The sequence below is a fragment of the Struthio camelus genome, chromosome 1 (genome assembly GCF_040807025.1).
Source record: "Struthio camelus isolate bStrCam1 chromosome 1, bStrCam1.hap1, whole genome shotgun sequence".
NCBI classification, from domain to species: domain Eukaryota; kingdom Metazoa; phylum Chordata; class Aves; order Struthioniformes; family Struthionidae; genus Struthio; species Struthio camelus.
The window spans coordinates 180,096,245-180,120,279 of NC_090942.1; the positions used below are offsets into that span (position 1 = coordinate 180,096,245).

At 35.8% G+C, this 24,035-nt stretch overlaps 2 protein-coding genes across 4 annotated transcripts in view; one reads left to right on the plus strand and one right to left on the minus strand.

The window, feature by feature from the left end:
- Positions 1-8,562, minus strand: part of LOC138065570 (uncharacterized) — a 28,576-nt gene extending 20,014 nt beyond the window's left edge. The window contains exons 1-4 of one of the 3 annotated variants that reach the window (XR_011138592.1): positions 8,213-8,562; positions 7,328-7,437; positions 5,978-6,974; positions 3,545-4,100 (exon numbers count right to left, since the gene is read on the minus strand). Coding sequence is in view for 1 of the 3 variants with exons in the window: in XM_068929678.1 (XP_068785779.1) it covers positions 7,328-7,396 (69 nt within the window). In the remaining 2 variants the exon portion in view is untranslated. Of the gene's footprint in view, positions 1-3,544; positions 6,975-7,327; positions 8,051-8,212 lie in introns of those variants that run through there. The other 2 variants (XR_011138591.1, XM_068929678.1) reach the window with 2 other exon arrangements.
- KLHL1 (kelch like family member 1) overlaps positions 8,214-24,035 on the plus strand; it is a 258,070-nt gene continuing 242,248 nt past the window's right edge. The window contains exon 1 of the mRNA XM_068929677.1: positions 8,214-8,728. Within this exon, the coding sequence (XP_068785778.1) occupies positions 8,214-8,728 (515 nt within the window). The remainder of the gene's footprint in view (positions 8,729-24,035) is intronic.

The window sequence follows — 24,035 nt, forward strand, 5'->3', positions numbered from 1 at the left end:
AGTAAATAAAGACTTCAGCATTATTAACAGTCATTTGCAAATTAAAATAGTGTTTAGAGATATCCATTACTGTATACATTACTGTATAAGAATTTCCATTGTTAGGTCTCCCAGAACAGAAAATTCCTTTATTTAATCATGAATTCAGAAGCTGTCCAACCATCCACCATTTCCTCAGGTCAATGCAGCAGCGTCAATGGCTCTGCAATGTAAAATTTCCTACTAACCTAACTCACGTAAAGCAGTGGTAGAAGCAATAAGCACATCAACCACAACTGGAAAGTTTACTTTTCAAGATTAAAAACCATAACTTCCTAAATTGGAAGTGCAAAATTCTCTATAGTCTAGGATTTGTCTACTGTAAACAAACAGAAAACAAAGGAAGCAGATGGCAGCTGAAGACTACTGCTAAGCAACACTCCAGATGCTAGAATACGCCTCTGTTAGGACATATCTAACATCCCATCAGACATGCCTGAAAATTGAGAAATGCTTGTCTTCTAATTCCTGGTATCCATAAAGTATGAAAACAGTATGGACAGGAAGCTATACCCAAAGGGTTATGAGAGTCTGAGAAACAGTGAGAAGAGATCACCATCATCCTAAGTTGCTCGTTTTAGAATGCAGTTTCTGTAACAGCGTTTAAAGGGCCACATGATTTATTTCTTAAGTTATTCTGTGTGCGTGAGATGTATAAAATTTCCTACATTATTTTATTTTATCTTCATGCAGCTTAATTATAGCATTTTTCCTTATGCTTTTCAACTTGAAAGAAAAAAATAAGTTCATTTTTAACAAATAAATATAAGTTAATTGCTCTTCTGTACTTCAAAATGTTTTACTTTAATTGTAGGCTGCAGGACGGAAATATGCATTTAGAAATGCATAGAACAATAATAAACTGTCAGATGACTGTATTTTGTTCTTTGTTTTGCTTACAAAATAGCAAAACTTCAATTTCTGCCCCCTAAAAATGTTATTACAAGTGCTGACCTCAACAACATGCTATACATCTATTTATGTCTCAAAATGAAACTGCCCGTATGTAAGGCAGTACAGTTGAATTTTATAAGGCATCTTTTCTATTGTGATCACAAAGGCTGTCATTTATAAGATAAATAATATTTTCAGATAAGATTCTATACAAAAACATCATCTGATATCCTTTAATTTAGGAAAAGCATTTTGAGTTTTTAAAACTATGTTCTTCATCACCACTGTAGGTAAATAGTACGTAAAACAGGAAATAAACCAGATATATAATAAATATATATAAAATAATATATGTAAATATATAAATATATATTTACTATATAAAATATATACAATTAACAAGAAAAATAATTTTGAATCACATTATAAAAAAGAAGCATTCCTTTTAAAACAATCTATACACAGAGAGACATTAGAAAATACCTAATATCACTTGTGGATGAACACCAAACAAAACATGCTTATTCTTTCATCTCCATCAGCCAACTTCTTTCCTTCATATTTGATGACTCACCTGTAATTTCCTTTACTACGTCCCAGTGTCTTCTGACATTCATTAAGATGACTGCTTATTCAAAGTAGGACTTGGATGAAAAGTTACCGGAAAGATAACGCCTCCAACTGTGTGGCATTTCAAAGTCTGCTTTTATGCTAACTGATTTTTATCCTAACTGATACTGGAAGGCTTTAAAAGCTGCAAAACCTCTGCATTTTGTTTTGTTTGTTTTAACTTCAAAAGAACCTATATAAGCCGAAATATAAGCATAATACGCTTGTGTCTAGAACAGTAAACAACCTCCCAATGCCTGTTCTCTGTTCTTGTCAGCTCTCGGACTCAGGCCAAACGGCATGGCACAATTTGCATCCATGTGGCTAAATACTCTTATCCTCTAAAACAGTGGCCATATCCAAAGTGCCTGTTAAATCATGTTCCCTCACTTATGCTAATTCCTGAACTAGTTAGTGAAAATGCTACTTTGTACAGTCCAACACCATCTTAGTGAATGTTGTAACACTTTATTAGTATGGGCCATCTCATGCCAGTTCCACTGGCTCTGTTTAGCTTAGTCTAATTTAATTTAGTAGTGCATGTTTAGTGATACTACCTACACACTTCTTCCTGTGTAGCCCATTTTGCAAAATGAATGCATCTCCATTGCTGTGATTTAGCTAATATATAATACGAAACAAAACATGAAAGCAAGACAGTTCTAAGAAGGTTCTAAGTAACAGAAAAAATGTCAGTGCCTATTACTCGATCTAGCTAAGAAAAAAACATGCTGTTCTCTTTGCATCGCAGGACCTCCACACAACAGAAGTGCGAAAGATAAGATATTCGCAAAAGCACTGCCAAAAGTATTAAAGTTAAAACAAAGCAAAACAACATTTTAATGAAGTATTGAAATGCCATCACCTAAAATAGTAACAGCTTCCATATGAATTATCAGATGGTACAGATTAGTCGCTTCCAAATGGTAAGGTCTAAGGACATGCTACGTGGACTGTGGACTGGGAGCATAAAGGCATGTGCGCTGCCAAACCTGTACTAGTTCTAGTTCAGCTGTTTCTCTGGACCATAATTTTGGAAATAAGACACTAGCTTTTTTTTCAAATAAAGGTAATTAGAGTAGGCTTGGGAAACACTGGTACAAACTATGCATTCCTCAAGAAAAAACAGCTGACAACCATTGAAAGTAGAGAAACTGGGAACTAATTTTGATATTGAAGAATCTTACTACTCTTTAATTTTCCTGCCTTAAGGAAATGTACTATATTACTTTTCCAAATGTAATAATTATTTCTCCAGTTTCATAATATTTATGTTCTCTAGCCTTAGCTTCCTTGTAAATCTTAATCTATGGCAAATCACGTAGCATTTACTCATTCTTAACTGAATTCTCTGACCATATGAAAATTGCTTTAGGGTGTATTTATACAACTGCTTGTGATCATAACAAAATGGTTTAAGAAGTGACTGTCTACCTAGAGTTAATATAAGTGATCATGTGTGCACTTCCAGGCTCCGCCAATATAGGATAAAAGACATTTGTTCAAATCAACTGGGCAAAAAAATCTAATCAAAGGGGCAATTTATATATCTTATTGTACTCAGCATTACTAAGCAGGTAGAAAACAACAACTATGGAGAAGTAATTTTTTATTACACATCTACAATAAATGTAGCTGGTCATGTGACCACACCTACAGACATCTGTCCTATGCTGTGATAACTAACTTAACTTTTGCAAAATAACTTAATTTAACTTCAGCTTATCCAATGGCAAATCCGTTCTCACAAGTGTAAACTCAGCTGAAAACTCACCACAAAAAAACAATACAAGAGTTGACACATGACTGAATTCTGGTGCACATATTATCATTATTATTATTATTATTATTATTATTATTATTATTATTATTTTTTTTTTTATTGTTATTAGAAAATAATTATCATTAATAATTGTGGTTATTTTGCTGTTATTTAGACATATCTATATACATTTTTATAATATTTCATAAGAAAAAATGCTCAACAATTTGAAGCCCCCCCCTTCTTGACCCACAGCATTTCCACAGCATTAAATGCATAGATTGAGCATAAAATAGTTACGAGATCAATTTCTTATACTGTTTAATGTTTAGTTTCCTAATATTACAACCTTTCCCTAGTGTTTCACATTTTACATATCTCTTCTGTTTCAGAATATATCTACATTTCATAAAGCTTGTTCAAATGCTTCACGTTACAAAATTTTAAAGAATAAATCTAACACATTATTTTTTTCAGTAACTTTTTATCTCTCCGTGGTATGTCCAGTCCCAACAATTTCTTCCTCTATTTTCTGTAGCTTGAGTCTTCTCTAGATCTGTTTCATAGGATCTTTTTAAGATCCTCAGGTTCTAGCTTCTGAATGCATAATTAACCATCTGCAACATCAGCTTCTTCATAACTGAAGTGCAAGTTTTTATTCATGTGGGACTTGTTTTAAAACCATTCCTTCTAGTATCTTCCTTATTCTCAACAAAACAGTGATGTCTCATCTTTCTTTTTCTGCTTTTGTTCAGAAAGATTTAGTGTCTTCTGGATTAAAAATACATGATAGTCCCTGTTGAAATTCAATGACAAAAATATCACTTATACTGTTAGTTTGCTGAGAGGTATATTCTCTTTCTTATTAATAAAGATTGGTCCACAGTAATGTGCGTACTCATCACCTTCAGCCTCACTCGATATATATATGTCCCTGGACTTCATCTAAACGTAATGTGAACTCTCACACAGAATATGACTATTCATAACCTTAAGGGTTTAAGGGTATACATTACTGTCAGCACATCACTTTGTAGGATGGTTCCTTCCTCGGAGTCCATTACTTGTTTGAGCAACCGCTACTGCAACTTATCTTTATTCCTTATCTACCAATACTCTTTGAGGTACAGTGTACAACATGTAAACAGCTTAACCTGAAACATTCGAAACCTGAAATTAAGCAACTGCCCATCAAGGAGCTTTTTAACGGAAAGACGTTCCAGAAGAAAAAGAAAAAAAGAAAAAAGAGAAAAAAAAAGTTAATCAAATCTGACCAGGTTGGAGGCTTGCCACAAGATCCTTTTCTTTGGGAGCACTTTCAACTATTTGGAGGACTTATTAAAAGGATATATATACTTAGGCATACTTTCCTGCAAGCAGAAGCATGATTTCTTTAATCATTCACAGGACTATATGAACTTAAATCATTTGCAGAGCATTAGAAAGATAAAAAATACAAAGAAAAAGGGTCAAGAACCTGACCTAAAGATTAACCATTTTCATCTGTCTAACTAATACATAAAGCGAAAAGAACCACAGATACTTTCAAGCAAAATCTGGAAAACTATTCAAGATCTGTGAGTTTATGAATAATCTGGAGAAACTACAAGAAGTGAGCTAGTTCAGAAACATATTGTTCAATAAAAAAAATCTGTTTATCTTGCCATACAATAATCCAGAATTTGTCCTTTGCGTAAGTGGCATATATCAGGTGTGTTGCAGGGAAACATGAAGGTAAGAATGTCTGAAAACCTAAGTAAAATAAACTGTTTCGTCTTTTCACTTCATGCCAGGGAAATCAATTTATTCATAAACTACATGTAGTAACAACAGCTACTTCTCTGAGGCAGCTTGTTTCGATGTAGCTCTTGCTTACTGCATATTTACAAAATATCTTATTTATACTTGTGAATGTGATATAACCCAGAAGCCCATAAGAGTTTTCCGAATTTCATTTATATGATAGAGATGTGTTCATCCCTCTTCATTTATGAAATAATAAGATGCTGGTCAAAAATCAATTAGTGATACCAAAGCTAATACACCTCTTAGTTGCAAAAAATGTTTATGTTCTCAAATGTGAAGAGATCAAGCAATGTTAAAATGCACATGCAAACCTCTCGAAGAAATATTGAAGAGTAGAGCCTTTATTTTTTTTAAAAAATCCAAAACTGTATTTCAGTTACTGACATACCCGAAATAACAAAGTCTAAATAACAAAGTCATAGCCTAAAATCATTTTTTAATTTTTTCTTTATAATTGCTTGCCAATTTGTATTGAAAAGCTGATAAAAAGCTATACTGCTTTGTTGGGTGATGCTTAGTGATTCAGCGAGTGACTTCTGAAATATATTTGGAAAAACAGTTTTGTTACAATGCATTGTCTGTTATATTTCTCTAAGTAACAAAAATCATATTAAAAAAGCTATTCAACATAATTAAAATGAAAATAACTAAAAATCCATCAAGTATTCACATTAAATAATCAACTGAAATATCAGTTCAGATTTTAAAATGTCTGAGTTATAATACACCAAGGAAGATATTCTATCCTCCTCAGCTTCCAAATAATCCTTAAGTTTCCCAATCAATTAAAAAGTATTAAATACAGAAAAAAATAACACATTGTCTATCACTGTACTCATTGACCAAAGCTATTTTGCAGGTACCTACCTACAGCCTTGAGAGCTTGCAACCGGGCAGTAAATAATCAGGGCTCAATACAGATGCTTTCCCATATAATGTCATAGGGTACACATTTCTGAAGTCTCTAAAATGATAAAAGTTTCATCTGTCCTACAGAACCTGAAGATTTTTCTGCTTTTCTTCCTGCTCTTCTCCCAGATAGGACACACTCACTTAGACCGGCTCCTAGATAAAAATGAACTGTCTCTTCTGTTTGCTTTAGAAGGCCTTTTGTCTTTTTTTAGCAATGAATACCAAGAGCAAAATTGAGGCACTAGGGAGTTTGCAGTCCAGCTGTTGTGGCATAAATCAATATTTAAAATGCACAGTAGCAATTTTCCCTTCCTTGAAAGTAGGACTTTATATCCTGAATTTCTTGTTCTGTTACATCCAGGACTTTATCAAAGGTACAGCACAAACCCTAATATTGGCTTGTAACTAGAAGTACTATTTCAGTGATAAATTAAACGAAATAGCACTAAAATTGTTGACTCACGTATGACTTCTGTGTTTCCCTGGAGGATTGTTCAAGCTATAGTGTTTCATGAATGAGGAGTTAAAATATTCCAGCTTGAGGGAAATAATTCCTTTAACTTTTTCTTCTCGCATTCACCAAGGGCTAGAGTAACAAACTTTTGACAGCTCACGAGTGCAGGGGTAAAGCTGGCCAAAGCAGGGAATACCCTATGGAAAACAGTGTCTTTTTCATCATTTTCTAAGGAAAGATCTTATTCTAAAATACTGTTTTCTGAGGCACAGGTGGATTACAGGCATTCTGGATAGCATTTTCAGCTAGCAGGTGATAATATATGCAGTATACTTTGGGTACACTCTTCCTCTCCAGCTTTTCACCATGAAGCCGTTCATTCCGTAATTATGTCCCAGATGCACAGTACTCTTTGTGACACCCCTCCCAAGCGGGCAGATGTTCCTAAGCAGCTTTCTCTGTTGTGAAGGAGCCTCCCTTGGGTTTAGCACTGTCAGACTGCATTAAGAGCACATATAAAAGGTAAGAAGCAGATGTGTAGTGCTATTTCTGTTTGACACGCAGTGTCCCTCTACCCACTGCTTTCTACTGGTACAGCAACACTGAGCCAACAGGCTAATGAATGGAGCTTGTGGAATAAATCGTTAACCTGTAACCTCATCCAGCCAGCATGCAGTCTATTAAGTTTGCACTCTTATGATTCATGCTCTTTTGTTTACTGCTGCTGCTCCATTTGTTGTTTTGCTTTATTTTGCTCACAGTAGTATACAGCGGTCTCCAAACCAAAATAACAAGGTGAGAAGAGAGGGGAGGAGGGGCTATGAGAGACAATTAGGAACCTGCAGACTTACTTGCATGAGGAAGACTGAGGCACCTCTTTCTCCCCTCTGTCTCTTCACACTGAAGGCCTCAGTGCACATCTGCGTCACATGCAGGGGAGGGGGCTGCTTAGTGAGAGGCGCTGAGATAGATAGAAAATTGTACAGTGAGGACCTTGACAGCCTCACAGGCTTTTTTTTCCACCCCCCTCTCCTACGTACAGCATATATAAAGGACCTCTGCTTTCTCTGTGTGCCAGCTCTCCGGCTTTGCTATCCCGGATAACTGCAGGCATGGGACTCCCCTGAGAAAGGGGATGGCAAGGCGGGAGGTGGAAAGTGCCTTTCAGGTGACTTTTGCCTCCCTAGCTGCACTCAGTCACGGAGCTGTAAGAGACTGAGGAAGAGCCACCTGCCTCCTCGTGTGGCTGCTCCTGCCGGGTCCTCTTCGGGCTGTAGCTCCTTTTCCCCCGGTTAATCAGATTAGCGCTTCTTCGCAGCTCCTCTCGCCCGCTCTTGCCTCGCAAGTGCCTGTCTCCCCTGAGAGGTGTCTCTCATTTCTGCCTCTCTCTCCTCCCCTTTCCACTGATCACCGAGCCATCCTCGTCAGCTCCGGGCACCTCTCTCGCTCGCATTTCTCCCTTCCCTCCTGAGCGTCTCTGCCTCCTCTCGGCTCTGTGCATCACTCCATCCATCCCTCCGTCCGCCCTCTCGCTCTCCGCGCCGGTGGGTGCGCGCATCTCTCTCCTCCTGCCGCCGACCGCCCCTCCTGCCCGAGCGGCGCAGCGCTGCCCGGAGGAGCCGCCGCCGGAGCGGGGCCGCCCGCCCGCCACCGCCGCCCGCCCCGGCTCGCCGCCGCCCGGCCCTGCCTGGCCGCCGCGCCTCCCGCCTCGGCCCGCGCCCTGCCCGCCGCGGCACCATGTCCGGCTCCGGCAGGAAAGACTTCGACGTGAAGCACATCCTGCGCCTCCGCTGGAAACTGTTCAGCCACCCCTCGCCGGCGGGCGGCCCGGCGGGGGGCGGCTGCCTGCCGCCCGACAGCAGCTTCGAGCACTGGGGGCCCAGCCAGAGCCGCCTGCTCAAGAGCCAGGAGAGAGGCAGCGGCGCCTTCTGGAAGAAATCTGCCTCCTCCTCCTCCTCCTCCTCCTCCTCCGCCACCACCCCAGCCAGCCCGCCCAACGGGACGCTGCTGCCCGCCGGCCGCCGCGGGGGGCATGGGCTGGGGCAGCCGCCGCCGCCGCCCCGGACCGTCTTCTACGTGGAGTCCCTGGAGGAGGAGGAGGAGGAGGAGGAGGAGGAAGAGGAGGCGGCGCCCGGCGGGATGGAGGTCGCCCGGGAGCCCGAGAAGCCCCTGGCGCTGCCGGAGCGGCAGGAGGCGCCGGGGGGCTGCGCGGATGGCGGCAGCCCGGCAACAGGTGACACGGGCGGCAGCAGGTAGGGGAAGGGCCGCGGGGCGCGGACCGGGGGGGGGGCGGGTCCCGTCGGGGCTGCGGCTGCGGTTTGGGGCGGGGGGAAAGTTTGCGTTGCGGGAGGAGAAGGACCGGGCTGGGGAGGGTAGATGCGGCTGTGCGACACGCGCGGGTCCGAGGTGCCCCGTGCGGCGTGGGGAGGGTCCCCGAGAGGGCAGGATCCCGCCCCGGGGGCCGGGCGGCCGCCCCCGCCGCCGAACTTCCTCCGAAGTTCATGGAAACGCTGCTGTGACATGGTGCTGTTATGACCGTCGTCGGGCGAAAGCGCACGGGTCGAAACGTCTGCTGTGCGGCAGCTGGGCAGCCAAGTTGTGTCACAGCCCCCTCTCCCCCCCCCCCCATAGAAAAATGGGAATTTGCTTTAACGAGTCGTGAACCTAAGAAGACGTAAGGACAAGGAAGTCTCTTCCAGTTGCCTGTGGTTTCAGAGGAAACTTTTTTTTTTTAATGTTCAGTTGTTTTTCCTTCTCAAATAAAAAAATGCAAATGAGAAGTGCAATTTTAAAATCACTAGAAGAGGGAAAAGTAACTAACAAGGAGGTTCTAGAAATGTTGTGATACAGATAATACGTCCTGAGGACAATAAACTCTTTATTGGTCTAACTCTGCTTCCCCTGTCTCACCACTATTACAATGATTTTAATTTTATTTCCCTTCTCATTTATTACTTTTCCATGGAAAGTAAATGTATAGTTTTATTTCTAAACAGAAAAGAAAGTCTTTCCACTCTTCTGTCATTATTTGTTGTCTTTGAATTGCAAGGAAAACACATAACAGTCAATATTTTATTAGACAGAGAAAACACTGTGCATTTGCTAGGATTAATACAGCTGTAGACGCACATACATGTAACTTAAAGTATGTTAAGCATTTACTAAAACACCTTTCACCTATTTGCAATGCTTAATTGTTTTATCAGTGTAGTTCTTTTCATAGTAGCTACATTAAACAAATGCGGAATAGCTGATGCACAACTTAGTACTTTTTTTAAAGGAAGGGTCAGTGATGCTAAAGTTTTACTGAACATTGGTGGTTATTGTGAATCATAGCATAGGTACTTAACATGGGATTCAAGACAAATATTACCAAGATACACTATAAAGATAGACAAAAAACCTTATCTCTTCAAGGCTTCTAAACTGAGTAGAAGAGGTTTAAAACTATGGTACAAATAAAATCTCATATAAATTTCATATTGGGTGCACCATTGCTCTTACAGTCTTCACAGATCTGCATACTGTTAAAAGCTTACTGAATTTTAATGGAGCTACTTAATTTACCCATAGGGGCTAAATTGCTACATTGAACTTGCTCATTACAAATGTACTGTAGTGTGTTTTTTTTAAATGTATTTATTCCATATTCTTCATTCATTACTACTGAAACAACACCTCTAATCAACAGTAGCTGTTACTATCTTGTTAAAGTCGTGTGCTAAATTCATTTAAATTTAAAATAGGACAGGGAGATACTATTTTATTATTAATGACAATGTATCTTTTTGAAATGTGAAAATGTTTAAGATAGTTTTATAGTCCAAGCCCTTCCTTTCTCTTTTTCTTTCTAAGATATTTTAACTTCAATATGTCAATTTTGAGTGCTAAAGCATTCAATCGTTAGCTAAAGCTAAAGAGGTGGTCAAGTGTTGCACAAATTTCTGTGCTATTGCTTGGGTGTCTGATACCAGATTTCAGAAAAGCTGTGTGGTCCTACAATATTCTTATGCCCTAACACCTTATTTCTCCTTCCTTCTGTAGAAATTACTCTTTTTATAAAAAGTGCAACTTGTTCACTTCACCATGACTGTAGGGTATATGATCTGCAGTTCAGTTCTGAATGATAGCTACTACCAAATATGTAAACAGCCAAATATGTGGAACTTCTACCACGTAGGCATACATCAGCATGTTTGGTACAGTCAGTATAAAATCATTAACTCCTGGCTACCCCTTTGCATTTCGTGCTGTACATATTTTGAAACATGACTTACAACTACTCTAATATATTGAAGTGTTTGGAAAACAGCATTTTTGCTTTGTGAAAACACTGAGAAATCAACATTTGGATATGCTCCATCATACAACATATCCAAAATATTTCAAATTTTATAAATGGGAAATCCCGGGACAGTAATATCCAGTCACCTGGTGGGACAGTAACATGAGGAGGAGGTCAAGAAGAGGTTGTGAAGGCTTTGGTTTTATGATAAGGATTAATACATGTATTGTTATTTCTACCATTGCTTTTTTGTACAAGTGTAAATGCCATTTTTCTTTTTCTTTGGCTTCTGCTTGGGACCCTTGCATCTGGTGTTTTTTTGGTAGCTCCCCTCTCCTTGATGCAAGAGTTCTGTACTGGATTATTTTTTTATCCCATAGCATATACTCCTGTCCATTGTTACTTGCAGTGTATGTTACTTGCAGTCTGTTTTCACATCTAAGTTAAACACTTATCTGTTTGATCTGGAATTCTTTTAATAATCTGTGAAATATTATGGAATTTATTTAATGAGGGGTCATAAGATAGAGCGCCTGATTGATTAATAAAAATTCCATTATACTCTGTTAATATGGTTTTGTATACTTCCAGATAATTCTACAGGTATTTGAAAGTAAGATTATTTGGACAATCCTACTGGCATTAATAAGACTGAAGGGTTAGACTTTATGTATGTAAAGTCCTGCCATAATTATTCCACATTCTAATATTCCGTATTCTATGTGTAAAAAAATATTTTACGGTGAATAATTAGTGTTAGAATACTATTTGTTTGAAATTGCTTGAAAGCTTGCATATCAAATTGGTTTGGAGCTTGCATGTCAAATTTTGAAATAACTGTAGTAGATAAACACAGATTCTATTTTGATCTTAATTATGTAAGAAAAAGCTCTTAGAAAAAAAATCTATATAATGAATTTGCAATTAAGATTTATAAATCAACCAGGAAAAGCTTGGAAAAGACACATGTTAAGATTTTCTATACAGCCATCAGCTCCTGTGAATTTATGATGGACTTTTTCACATGATCATGTTAGCTTTTTCCATAGGACCCATTCATCAATACACAAAATGGATTCACTTAATAAGCAAAGTCGATAATTTCTTTCCTACTTGTTCTGTGAATGGTAGCATGCTTTTCCTGCTGTACACTATCTCAGCCTTGCCTGTGAAGACATAATTACTCATGAGCCCACAGGTCTGTTCATCACTACGCGCAGCGAGTGTAGTACCTCTCATCAATACACGTGAGTGCCTCACAAGCTATTCACGAGTTTATTTTCACAACAGCCCTGTTTTATAAATGGAGGAGTAAATCATAGAGAGATTAAAGAAAAAAAAAGATGAATTGCTGGTTTCAGAGCACAGAGCGTTTTTCCCCTAGTTCTTTCTGTGTGCTCAGCTGCACCTGTAAATGTTCAGTACTTCTGCAAACTGGTCCCAGACTTCTCTGGCGGTGTGCAAGGGGAATGACGACGAACACATGACTTACTTAACATTTTGTTCAAGAGACAGCTTCAAGAAGGATATGCTAGATATGTGCAAACACAAAAAAAACACTGACAATACAGAAGTCTTTCATAAAACATATAAGTATTTGAAAATACAGCTTCTGAAAAAAGGTGGCAAACCCACCTACTATTATGGGTATAGGTATACTCATAGGTATAGGTATACTCTATATAGGTATACTATATGTATACGTACTGTATAGCAGGAAGTGAAAGATCTGAGTCCTATGCCCTGCTGAAACAGAAGAGTTTCAAACTCATATCTTGCTGCACTAGAAAAAAGCATGAGGGAGGAGCGTTTTCTACTATTTCTATTTAATCTGTGTCACCAGGTAGTAAAAAATACAATGTTATTCGGGAGTCCAAAAGGTTAAAAAATGGGAACATAGTTTTGTAATTTGAACATAACCGAGCAATCAAGCTCCTAGTTTACAAGTCTCTACTTTAGAAACTATTTGTGTGTTTAAATTAAATAGTTATTTGATAAGAAACAATAGTAGTGGTCAAAGTAGAGTCAGAAACACAAAACTGTATTCTTAGGCTACAAAATCAAGATTCTCTACATAAACATATCTTTATTATTTCTGTCTTCTGACTCCACAAATCTTACATGTTGATACTTTTGGTGGCATATTTTTTCCCACTTCCAAGTCTTCTTCCCCTTCTCTTAGCAACCAGCCACATTGTGGTTAGCATGCTGTTAACGATACTATGGTTTTGAAACCTGTCAGGATGAGGAAGAATTTCAGTGCAGATCTCTAATTTCCTGAGAAAATATTCTGACAATTTTATAAAATGCTTAAAACATCATCATCACAATTTACAGCTTAATTTCTTGATACACTGTATATGGTAACTACTCTCAAGAGAGGACTCTGGGCCCTGGATTGTAAATAAATGGAGTTTTCTGCTTGCAGTCCTCAGTTAGTACCTGAATTTAGGAAAAAAAGGGGAATCAAGACATATTCCCGTCTCTTTGTCCTGTCAGCTCTCACACCTTTAAGCGTCTTCCTACTGAACTGGCTATGGCCACCACTGTGAGGTGCTATCTTCTTGGTGTACCTAATTTAGGTATCAAAATATGAATTGTAGATTCTACTATGATAGCCAAATCCTAAAATTAGATACTACAGATGTTAAGCTTACAGCTATCTATTTTCTTTTGACTTGCCTATTTCCATATAGAATGCTGTGTTAGGAATAGAATTTAATTTACTGCTTAAAGTAGAATACAAAACACACAACTCTGCATTTCTAGACTGTACAGTCAGAAGAGAAGAATTCAGTTGTCTTCACTGTGAGACTGGTTTTCTAATAAATTATAACACTTTTTTTTATATGGTTACATAACTTATGTACTTTTGTAGTTATACTTTTAACAGCAATAGAGGCAGGCATCACAGACTTTTTCTCCACAGTTCTGATTTATTCTCAAAGCATGTGTGTTCTGTGCATGGCATGCAGAAGAATCTGGTTATAAAAACAGTGCGTGATCGTATAACTAAAGACTCTACGGTATATACCAGTGAGATTAAATTATGGTTACAAGGACAAGAATAATGTAGTTTTTGAATTTCCTAACTCTGAAGTCTTTGACTTTGTAACTTTAAGAATAGCTTTTTTAATGTGGGGTTCAGTAAAAAAAAAAAAAAAAAAGGAAGAAAAAAGAAAAAAGAAAGGATGTGGAAGCCCCATCATGTATGTCACAGCTCTCACATCTTTTGTCCACCAGTAGGGCTCAGGACTAAAACTTCTAGATTCACTCCCCATCCCCCTGTCACTTGAACGAATAAATTTGCAGTTAGCAGAACTAAGTTGCTATTTTCTGTGTGAGCAATTGCAAGACTGATTACATACAATCTTTGCAAAAAGTTTTGGGATTCTGACAGCTGAGGAACAGCAATTCTTCAGAATCTTCTGCTGCATTTGAGATCCCTGTGGCAAGCGCAGACTCATGTGCTTTTCTTCTCATTGTTCTCAAAGTTCCTTTTGTTCTGTTCTTTCTAAACCATTTTTGTCCATGTTATGTCACCTCCTTTTGGTCCTTATGGACCTTGTCGTAGTCTTGCTCTCCTACAGGAATAGTCCTGTACTATTCCTGACTGCATTATTCAAATTCTGTGTTACTTACCCAGATAGTCCAGTTCGATATTTCTGGCTTCTCTTATGATCTGCCTCCTTTGTTTAATCACCAGGTTACTTACTCTGTTTCAAAATTGTCCATTCTATCTTTAATTTTTTCCCATATGCTTTCACAAATCAAGTCCAGTTGTCCTCCAGTTCTTTAACAGCTAGTCTGATCTTTTGTTCTTCTCCGCCATGATGTACTATTCTTCCAATTTCTGTATCCTTTGCACCTTCCTTCAGCTCCTTCATAAGTTCTAATGGGATTCTAAATAGGATTCCTATTCCTAGTCTCCTGTTTCTTCTCAAGCTCCCAGTTTTAGTATGTTCTGCTGATTTGTTTCCTGAACTACCACCAAGTTGATGGTAACATTTGCTGTGTCTAATGGATTGGTAAGTCACCTAAGTTTGAGTAAGCTATTCTGTCGGTGAAGGTGATTTATCTTACCTTTTTCTTAGATGCCCGTTTTAGACTAACGTGAATTGTCATCCAGACATACTTATTTCACTGAGTGTAATAGTAGTCTAGAATGACTAATTCAGATTTAAATATTCAATTTAAATATTCAGTGTTCAATTAAATGAAAATGAACACCTGAAGTCTACATTGTGAATTCTAACCGTTCTAAAAGGATAGCATTTAATTAAATAATAGAAGATTTTCATTGCATTAGTAAAGGGCAAACTCCCTTATCCTACTGAATTTAAGTGCCCTGCTATGAAACATGGACTCAATAAACCCATTAGAAAGCAAGACTTGCCAACTACTTTTTGTTATTGTTGTTCCTGTACTTTAAACATTAGGTAAAAGAACATTTATCCCTCTAGACTTGTTTTTAAAAGTGATTGGACTGCTCTACCAGAATATTTCCAGAAGATTTAATCTGAGGAAAGAATCTGGCATGGGAAATATAAGCTGCATAGAGAGTGGCAAAATCATTAAAATACCTCTGAAATTATGGTTGTCTTAGAGGAAATGTCAAACAACTATAGGAAAGGGAATTCTCTTAGATGTTCTTATAGTAAAAGAGAAAGCTTATACAGAGAAAAACAGCTATCGCTGGAAAAGATAATTGATCCAAAATAAATAATATTTTTCACTCTTAATAGGTAAGCTTCCAGCAATTCTAATGGCTTGGGTATCTTTTTTCCTGATAAAACTAGTTTTGCAATAATAGTGATATAGAGATGTATATGTGCATTGATATGTGCACAGAGATATCTATATCTGTATCACCTACATCTTCTGCTATACATGCATGTAAGGTACATGTATGTACATATATTATATACACATACATGTGGCTTTTTATCTTTATAGTCTTCTGCAGCTATTAATAAATTAATTACAGTTGGTTCTCCCATGTTATTTTTCTGAGCAGTGAAGTTCACCTAAATAGTATACATGGAAAAAATTAGAGCACATGTGTTAAATTCATATGGATGGTGTTGCTACATGTAGTTTAACATGTTCTTAGCAAGTGATCATTACTTTCCAAAACATACTTATCCTTGTGATGCATATATATATATATATATATATATGTATATATGTATATATGTATATATATGTATATTTACACGCTGTTGTATGAGCTTGTTTCTTTTTATATCTGAATCTAGCATTTCTTAATTGAGAAATCCCTAAAATTTTGCAATGTTTTTTTGACAAAGTTCCTCATGTTGTTTGAACACATTTCTAAAATGCGGGTTTGATAACATAAAATAAATTATTTGCACTAAGGAAAAAGCAACATGCATGCCATGAAAAAGATCATTAAAAAAATCTATCTAGCAAAAATTTACAAAGCTTTGCACCTTTCTCAGAAAGTAAAGTAACTATTAAGTCATCTCTAGTAAAACTGACCAAACTTGATTTTATAAACACAAAATTTTACCAAAAATATAATTTCAGCAGTGGCTAAACTTTTTGATTTTTTTAAATCATAATTCAACAATAATTAAAACAAAAGCATAGATCCAAATTACTAAAATATTTTAATTTTTCATAGCAAAATATTTCACTTAAAATGATAATGTTGTTTAGATTTTACTGTATTTTTTCAAAATTTTAATTCAAAATAATTCTATATGCTAATTTTAACTATAATAACATTTCATTCACACTTTAAAAATACTCTTTAAAGGATTACAAAATGTGAAATGAAACAAAGTGTTTCATTTCAGAAAAAGCAAAAAAAGTCTCTCAAAAAATCATACCAAGTTTTATCTGAAAATTTAAATACACATTTTTTACTTTTGTCAGGCTGTTTCTCCCTGTGGTTTTCATTAATTTCATCAGCTAGAAGAAATATTATATTTTCCTGACTTCAGTTAATAAAACAAAATGCAAAATAAAGGGTGAGTATTTAATTATCAGAAACATCTTAGCAGGTACTTGTAGAGAAAAATAGGACTCTATTATGGTTGTAGTATGTATTCCACAGTTTGGGATCATCTACTTCAGTTTGTTCTTCGTATTACAACTAAATATTACAAATTAAACATTTAAAATTAGATTTGGTTTAAAATAAGAGATTTTACTTTTTGTTCTTTGGCATTGTTTCAACATTTACCTTTATCTCTAAGTGAGCTGGAAAGACTAAAATGACTTGTTCGAAAGGCCTTTAAGAAATTCTTGAATTTAAACAAAACTTCTTTATCATACTTAACACAAATGCACCTACTTTCTTATTCTGTGATAGTGGCTGGGTTCACTGTGTGGAATGCATCACCCATCATTCATTCTTTTTGAAAATTGCATCAATCAGGTGTTTTCCTTCATTCTGCTTTATCAACACTAAAAAGCTCAGCCTTTTAACATACTTGGATTTGCCTGTCATCTGTTTTCATTCTCCTTCCCACTCTAACCATATAGGAAAGAAAAGCAGCATCTTAACCCTATGGTTTTGCTGATAGCACAGTGTAGCTTTGTGGAAAGCTCTAAGAGGCGCCCAAAAAACCTCCATAAAAGATCCTTTGAGCTGAACAGGTATAATCAAACAGCTATTTTCTCTTTGCTGAATATCGTCCTAGGATTAGATCCTGTTTTGGTTCCTCATTTTTTAAAGTGACTCTTCAACTATGTAAATGATTCATACCTATAAATAGGGTATAGGAATACATGAAGAAAATACAGGATACCTATATAATGAATATGTTTGTTGCGCTGCATGGTTTTGTTGAAGCTGTCTCCTCCCAGAATGTCTTACAATTTAATGATGAAGACATTCACTCAGGATGTAAAAGTTGTTGATGTAACCTAGCCAGCACAGAACAGACGTAGAAATGTTATCTTATGTTTTTTGGGCAAGTTCTCTAAGAGGGAGGAAAATGTGCAAAAACAGTGCACCTGTATTTCCAAGAATACGTGACATTTAGCTTCAGGTACTTAACTTTCTATTCTCAAGTAGCTTTCAGTGTGTATGTCACTGCTGTCCGTGGTGTATGTTAATTTTGAGTTGTTAGGCAGGTTAGGTGGTAGAGCCTAGTTCAGGTCCCTCAGACTCTCATTTAATTGATCTAGTTAGACACTTGTTCTCAAATTCCTTGGTATTTCCCTTCTTATAGATTGGGATCTAGAGTAATATTAGTATGTGTCAACTCATTATTCATCCCCTCATGTACTGTTATATTTTTATGCATGCCACTGAGTTGTGATCATCTGTGAATGTCTGAAAGGTTCATTTTACAAAAGTGGCTTGTCACAGAATTTTGTAATACTATACATCATACTAAGTGGGCATCTTCCATGTTTAATATTTGATAGCTCTATCTACTATAGTTGTTCTTTCATGTGACAGTTGTTTTGTCTCAATTTTCATTATTAGTTTATTCATAATGATAGTCTAATATTTAACTTGATTATCTGAAGTTTAGAACAAAAAAGGAAATAAAAATAAAAGTAGTGGTAGCAAGCGAAACTTCAAAATATACAGTATTTGAAAGAGGAGAGAGAAGGAGAAGGAAAAGAAAAGTAAGGAAGGAAAGAAAATGAATGAACAGCTCTATAGTTTCAGTTAATGGGAATATTTTTTGAAATCTTTTTAGTATTCTGTTGACAGACATTAGGACTTTGAACTACTGCCTCATTTCAGAAGACTAACAGAAAAAGTTTCAAGACGATTGTTAATCTACAATGCTTTCACCAACATATTTGATTATAATTAAGCCTACTGAAATGAGTTATATATATCTTGTGTTATTTTAATTTCAAAGATTAAAGAACTGGTTTAAAAATACAATAGTCTTTGAGAGGTTTGAAATTTAGAGGAAAGTGAGTGCTACTGTACACTGTTCATCCATAGTAGAAATGTAATTTATCAAAACAGCTATAAAATGGATGAAAGTAGACACCCTTGTTCACATTAAAAAATTAGAAACTAGTTCAATGACAGACTAGAAAGATGTATGAGTTGGAATTTTTAAGATGTTCCTTTTTCGCCTAATACTTTCATTATGTTCACTAATGACTAAATTATGAAATACGGAGTGTACATAAAAATAAAGATGAAAAAAGTTTTGAAGGGTTTACTACTATGTTACAGAATGGAATTAAAATGCAAAATCTTGAAAAATGGGAGACGTCTTCTGAAATAGTGAATATGGAATAGCACAACATATTATTGTGTCACAGGAATAATCAGCACAAATACCCAGTGGGATCAAATGTCTAGATAACAGTTCTGCAGAAGATTTGCAGTTAGTGAAGTGCGTGTTAAATATAAGTAAATATGAATGCCATTCATCTGCTAAAAAAGCGATCATAGGAATATTATATAAATAGATACACAGCCTGCAAAGCAAGTTAATAATGCCTTTCTCCATTCAGTTTTTGTAGAGCCTTAACTCTACTTTATCAGTTACTGTCCAGGACAGTCAAGAACTAAACGAATTATTTGGAGAAGTGCCAGGTAAAAATCATCAGAATTTTAGGAAGCATGACCTAACAAAAATAGGTTACCCTAGGGAAGGAAACATTTTGGTGAGATATGGTAACAGTATTATCTGATGTTGCTGAGAAAGGAACACTGGAAAAAATCTACAGGGTTTAAATCACACGTTAGACAATCAGTAGGAAACTGTATTAGAATGGATAGTGAAGCACAGGAACAGATTTCCTGGCCGTTCTGTGGACTATTTAACATTACAGATTAGAAGACTAGGTTAGACAAACATCTACCGAGCATGACATGTTCAAACATGACAGCTGTTTTGCCTTAAAGTGGGAAGTGTGTTAGATAATCTCTCACAAACTATTAGACTATATCTTTCTATGGAAAGTTTGGCTGCAAATGCTGACAAACAGTTAAAAAACCCCATATTTATTATCATACTATTTTTGAAATTATTCTTTATATACTTCTCTTTTATAGTTTAAGTGCATCCTTTCTTTACTTTTTATTTTACTCTTCATTTGATTTGATCTTCTTCTACACGAGTACTTTGGTGTGCCAAATCAGAATCCTGTGCCAAAATCTTCCCTCGTCGTATTAGGCATTTAATATACTCAGGCATTTGTATCTTGAAAAGCTTACAGGTTAAAGATATTATATTAACTGGAAGTGAATGTCAGTACTATTATCACTTTAAGATGGAAAAATGAAGCAAAAGTAATTACTGAATTAGATAGTGAGTCTGTTATAAACTGAAACTGATCTGAAGGAATCAGATTTTGAATCTGATTCCTTGAACGCAAGGACCTATATCTTCCTCAAATAAATGTTGCAGTAAAATAAATTCATCTCCAAAATTCAAAAAGTGAAATTAAAGTGTATAGTCAAAACTTGTATGTTTAAATCCTTATACTCTAGAATCTGAATTATATGAAATTGATTATGTTTTTGTGCACCATCCTCATGGAAATTCCCCCAATGAGCCAATTCAATATCATCATGTTTCTCATTATATTGCTTAAAAAGACTGTGAAAAGTATCATTAAACTTTTTGTTTCTAGTACCAAATAATAAACTAGATACAAAGTAAAAACTTAATATAGGAAATAATAGCATCAACTATTCTCCAGTACCATCTGTCCCACTACCATCTAAGCTGTTTGGTTGATTTCTCTGCTGGTGACAGTGGTTTCAGAAAAGTCTTCAAGCATTGCTAAAGCCCACAGTTGAAATCGGATGTTTTTATGTGCTGGGCTCTTAATGCTCTCATGCTAGAATACACAACTTTCCGAGTGTAAATTGTGGAATCAAAGATGGTTATCTGATCAAGCAGATTGCTGTCTGAAGTGCCCTATTTCCTTTGTAGTGGTAGATGGGAATTATGCAGGTTGGGAATTATGTAGTGAAAAAGAAAGAGAATAATTAAGAAACGAAGGAATTTACCTTGTCTTAGGACCTATCTTATAAATGACTGCATATATTTCCTTCCAAATTTCAATGATTAGGATCTGATACAGACATTTCTTAAGTTTTTGTCTGGTATTGAAATTAATTCCCCTATGCATGACACAAGAGCATCATCCAAAAAGTTCAAGATACAGAATTAATTAAAAACTAACAAGATTTTTTAATCTTGAGAATGAATCTTGGGAAGAACTCATTTTTCTGTATAGAAATTGTTACTACAGATTGAGTATCTAGACATATGCTATTTTTCAAGCTGAAGTCAAATAACTTTACTCTTTAGGGCCTTGTTTTTCCCTTGCTTATTTGAATAGACTAAACAGAGCTGTCTGTGACAACTGCCTTGTAGGAAAGACTCAAAGGTGCCTGAGAATTTTTGTTTTACTTTGTTTTGCTTTTTATGTTAACATATGAAAATGGCAGTTGACAAAAAAATCACAACAGATGGTTTGTGCATTCTGTTACAAGAAGGTGATAGGTGCTCTGTCTATCAGTATGCGTATAACATTCAATCTGCTAAAAGTTTTGAGGAAAAGTATCATTGTGGCCTAAAATAAGAAGCAAAATGTCATTATGTCTGCTTTTTCGTGTTAGAAGGTGAAGAGTATACATATTTCTATATATGTACATGTGTGTGCTTCTGTATGTGTAAATGCAGATAGATGTGCATATGCATGTATGTATATGTATGTGTGTATATGACCTCACACACATAAATATATGCACACACATGAATCATGTAGAAGGTCATACAAATGTGTATTTGCATACCTGGAAGATGCATGCATATGTGTCTGTTTCTTAAGACAAAAAGGGATATGTAACTTTATAAAACTAAGTTGCTTCCCTTAAGAAAAAGGAAAAGAAAATACTCTGTGTCTGTATCAACAATATTATACTAATAGTTATAGAAACAGTAGCTTTAAACATGGCAAAATAATGTTAAGGTTATGTAACATTGCATGCTCAAGGCTTCACATGAAGAAATGCTGTAGTTAAGATTTTAAACAAACATTGATTGAATTAACTTTTACTTATTTTCTGCAATCATATTATCACATGCCATTTTTTGAGCTGTACAGATTAATGTCATAGAATGCCAATATGTATGATAATGACATACTTTTATTTATATGTGAAGGTGCTTCTTGTCACAACTCATTACATAGTTGTAAAGATATGTGTGACCATGCTTTTTAATCTCGTTACCTAAAGTTATATTTCTTAGTCCATGTATAAGTATCCTAGTGAAAAGTGCTATAGCTTTCAGATTTCATCACTAACAGCTTTTCAGAACTGTTTTACCAGCAAACAGTAATCATAGAGATATGATACATTTAACGTGAAATGGCATCTTTGAAATTTAGGATACTTTTATTTAAGCAGGTAAAATGTGGCTGTAGGCCTCTGCTTTAAGGAAAACACAATGGTACAAGTGTTATAGGCAAATTTTTTGTTTCTGACTTTTTTTTTTTCTTTAATAGTGCTTACTAAATACTGTTTCAAGTCAGTAACATAGCATTTTTTATATAAGTAATTGAATGAGACAGTTACTACAAAGCTAACTTAGTAGTACACACGAGTGTGATAGAAGCTTTCCTGATCATTGTAGATTGTAGATTATAATATTTGAAGGACCAAAGAATGATAGTTATCATCCAATCTGATCTGTTTTATAATGGAGGCCCTAGAACTCTCAGCAATAATTCTTGTTTAAAATGGACCAGATCATTTAGGAAAAAAAAAAAAAAAGAATCTTGATTTCAACCTTGTCAGTAATGAAAAACTTGTTTTAAGACATTTTAAATTGCACTTCCTTTTAAAATTGTGTCCTATTTCTTGTTTAAATTTGACTAGTTTTACATATTAGATTCTGCCCTCTGTCAGGATTTTGTTCCCATGTAGGTATCAATAAACTTAACTCCTTTTGTCTTTAATTTTATTTGGGTAAATTAACAAGGTCAGTTTCCTTTTCATCATATGATATGGATTGCAATTCTGAAATAATTCTCTTGCCTCTTCTCTGAATCCTCTCCAATTTATTAATATTTCATCTTAATGTACAAACATAGGGCTGGGAAACCATGAAGAGTATTAGTTTCAGAAGTAATGCTACCTCTGTTCAATATCATATTCTTTTGACACGATCAAAAAACTGAGATTAAAAAATCAGTCAAACATAAACCTCATGTCACACACAGTATATAAGTTTCAGAATGTCAAAACTCAGCCTGAAGCAGATCTAATCTGAAGCAGATAACACTGATCTCTGAAAAATTGTTATTCCTAAGGACTATTTTTGTAAGTAATAGTGCATGTCTTATCTTTACTGGACAATTTTGCAGAAAAGTTTGTAAGATTAGAAGCCTTTTTGTGTATTTAATTAGAAAATTAAATATTTTCATGCTCTTGATTCACACAAAAATAACAGTGACATTTTTATTCCTCTCTACTGTTGTTCTTTTTATAAAGTCTTTTTTTTTTTTTTTTTTTTTGAATATGCGGACAGAGTTGAAGTCTGGAAAACTTCCACACTAAAACATCTACTTTTCAGAATATTACTGGGAATTGAAAGCATTGGAAAGCCCATACGTGACATCAATGTCAGTTGTCATTGTGCTGTTAAAAACAAAGCCAAAACTTATTTTTGAACAAAAGTCTTCTGGAAGAGGATGAGAAATAAATCTTTGACAAGTTAAGTACATACCTAATTGTACTTTAAATATTTTTAAATTTTTTTATTAGGGCCAATCATATGTTATTGAGTTTAAAAGCATATCTTCTTTCAAAATTAATGATTGTTAATATTCATGTTGTAATGAATAATAATAGAATTTATGAAACTTATAAACCAATTGTTTTTTCAGTCCCTGATTATCTTTCAAATTACCTTTCATGCTAATTTGGGTTACAGTATCTGATTTCTAAGCATGATTTTTAGGTAAATCCTTGTTGTAATAATTCCTTTACGTTTATTAGAAAATGAATGGTGATCCAAATATGTTAAAAGGAAAACAAATATATTGCCCATGGTTCTTATATGATCACTTTGTTTTAAGGCAGTTCACTGTGGCAGGGTTATTTAAAAAAAGATTTAATGTGTCCTTTCTTAACACAAACCAGAGGTGGTCATGAGTTTTCCATCAAAAAAGTCAGAGTTCTGGCTTTTTCATTTTTGATGGGAAAAATACCTCAAAATCTCATTTGAAGAAATGGTGACAAAGAGTTGATTGAAAAGATGATGACAAATTTAGTGGAAGGGAAGCACATGTAGAAGAAG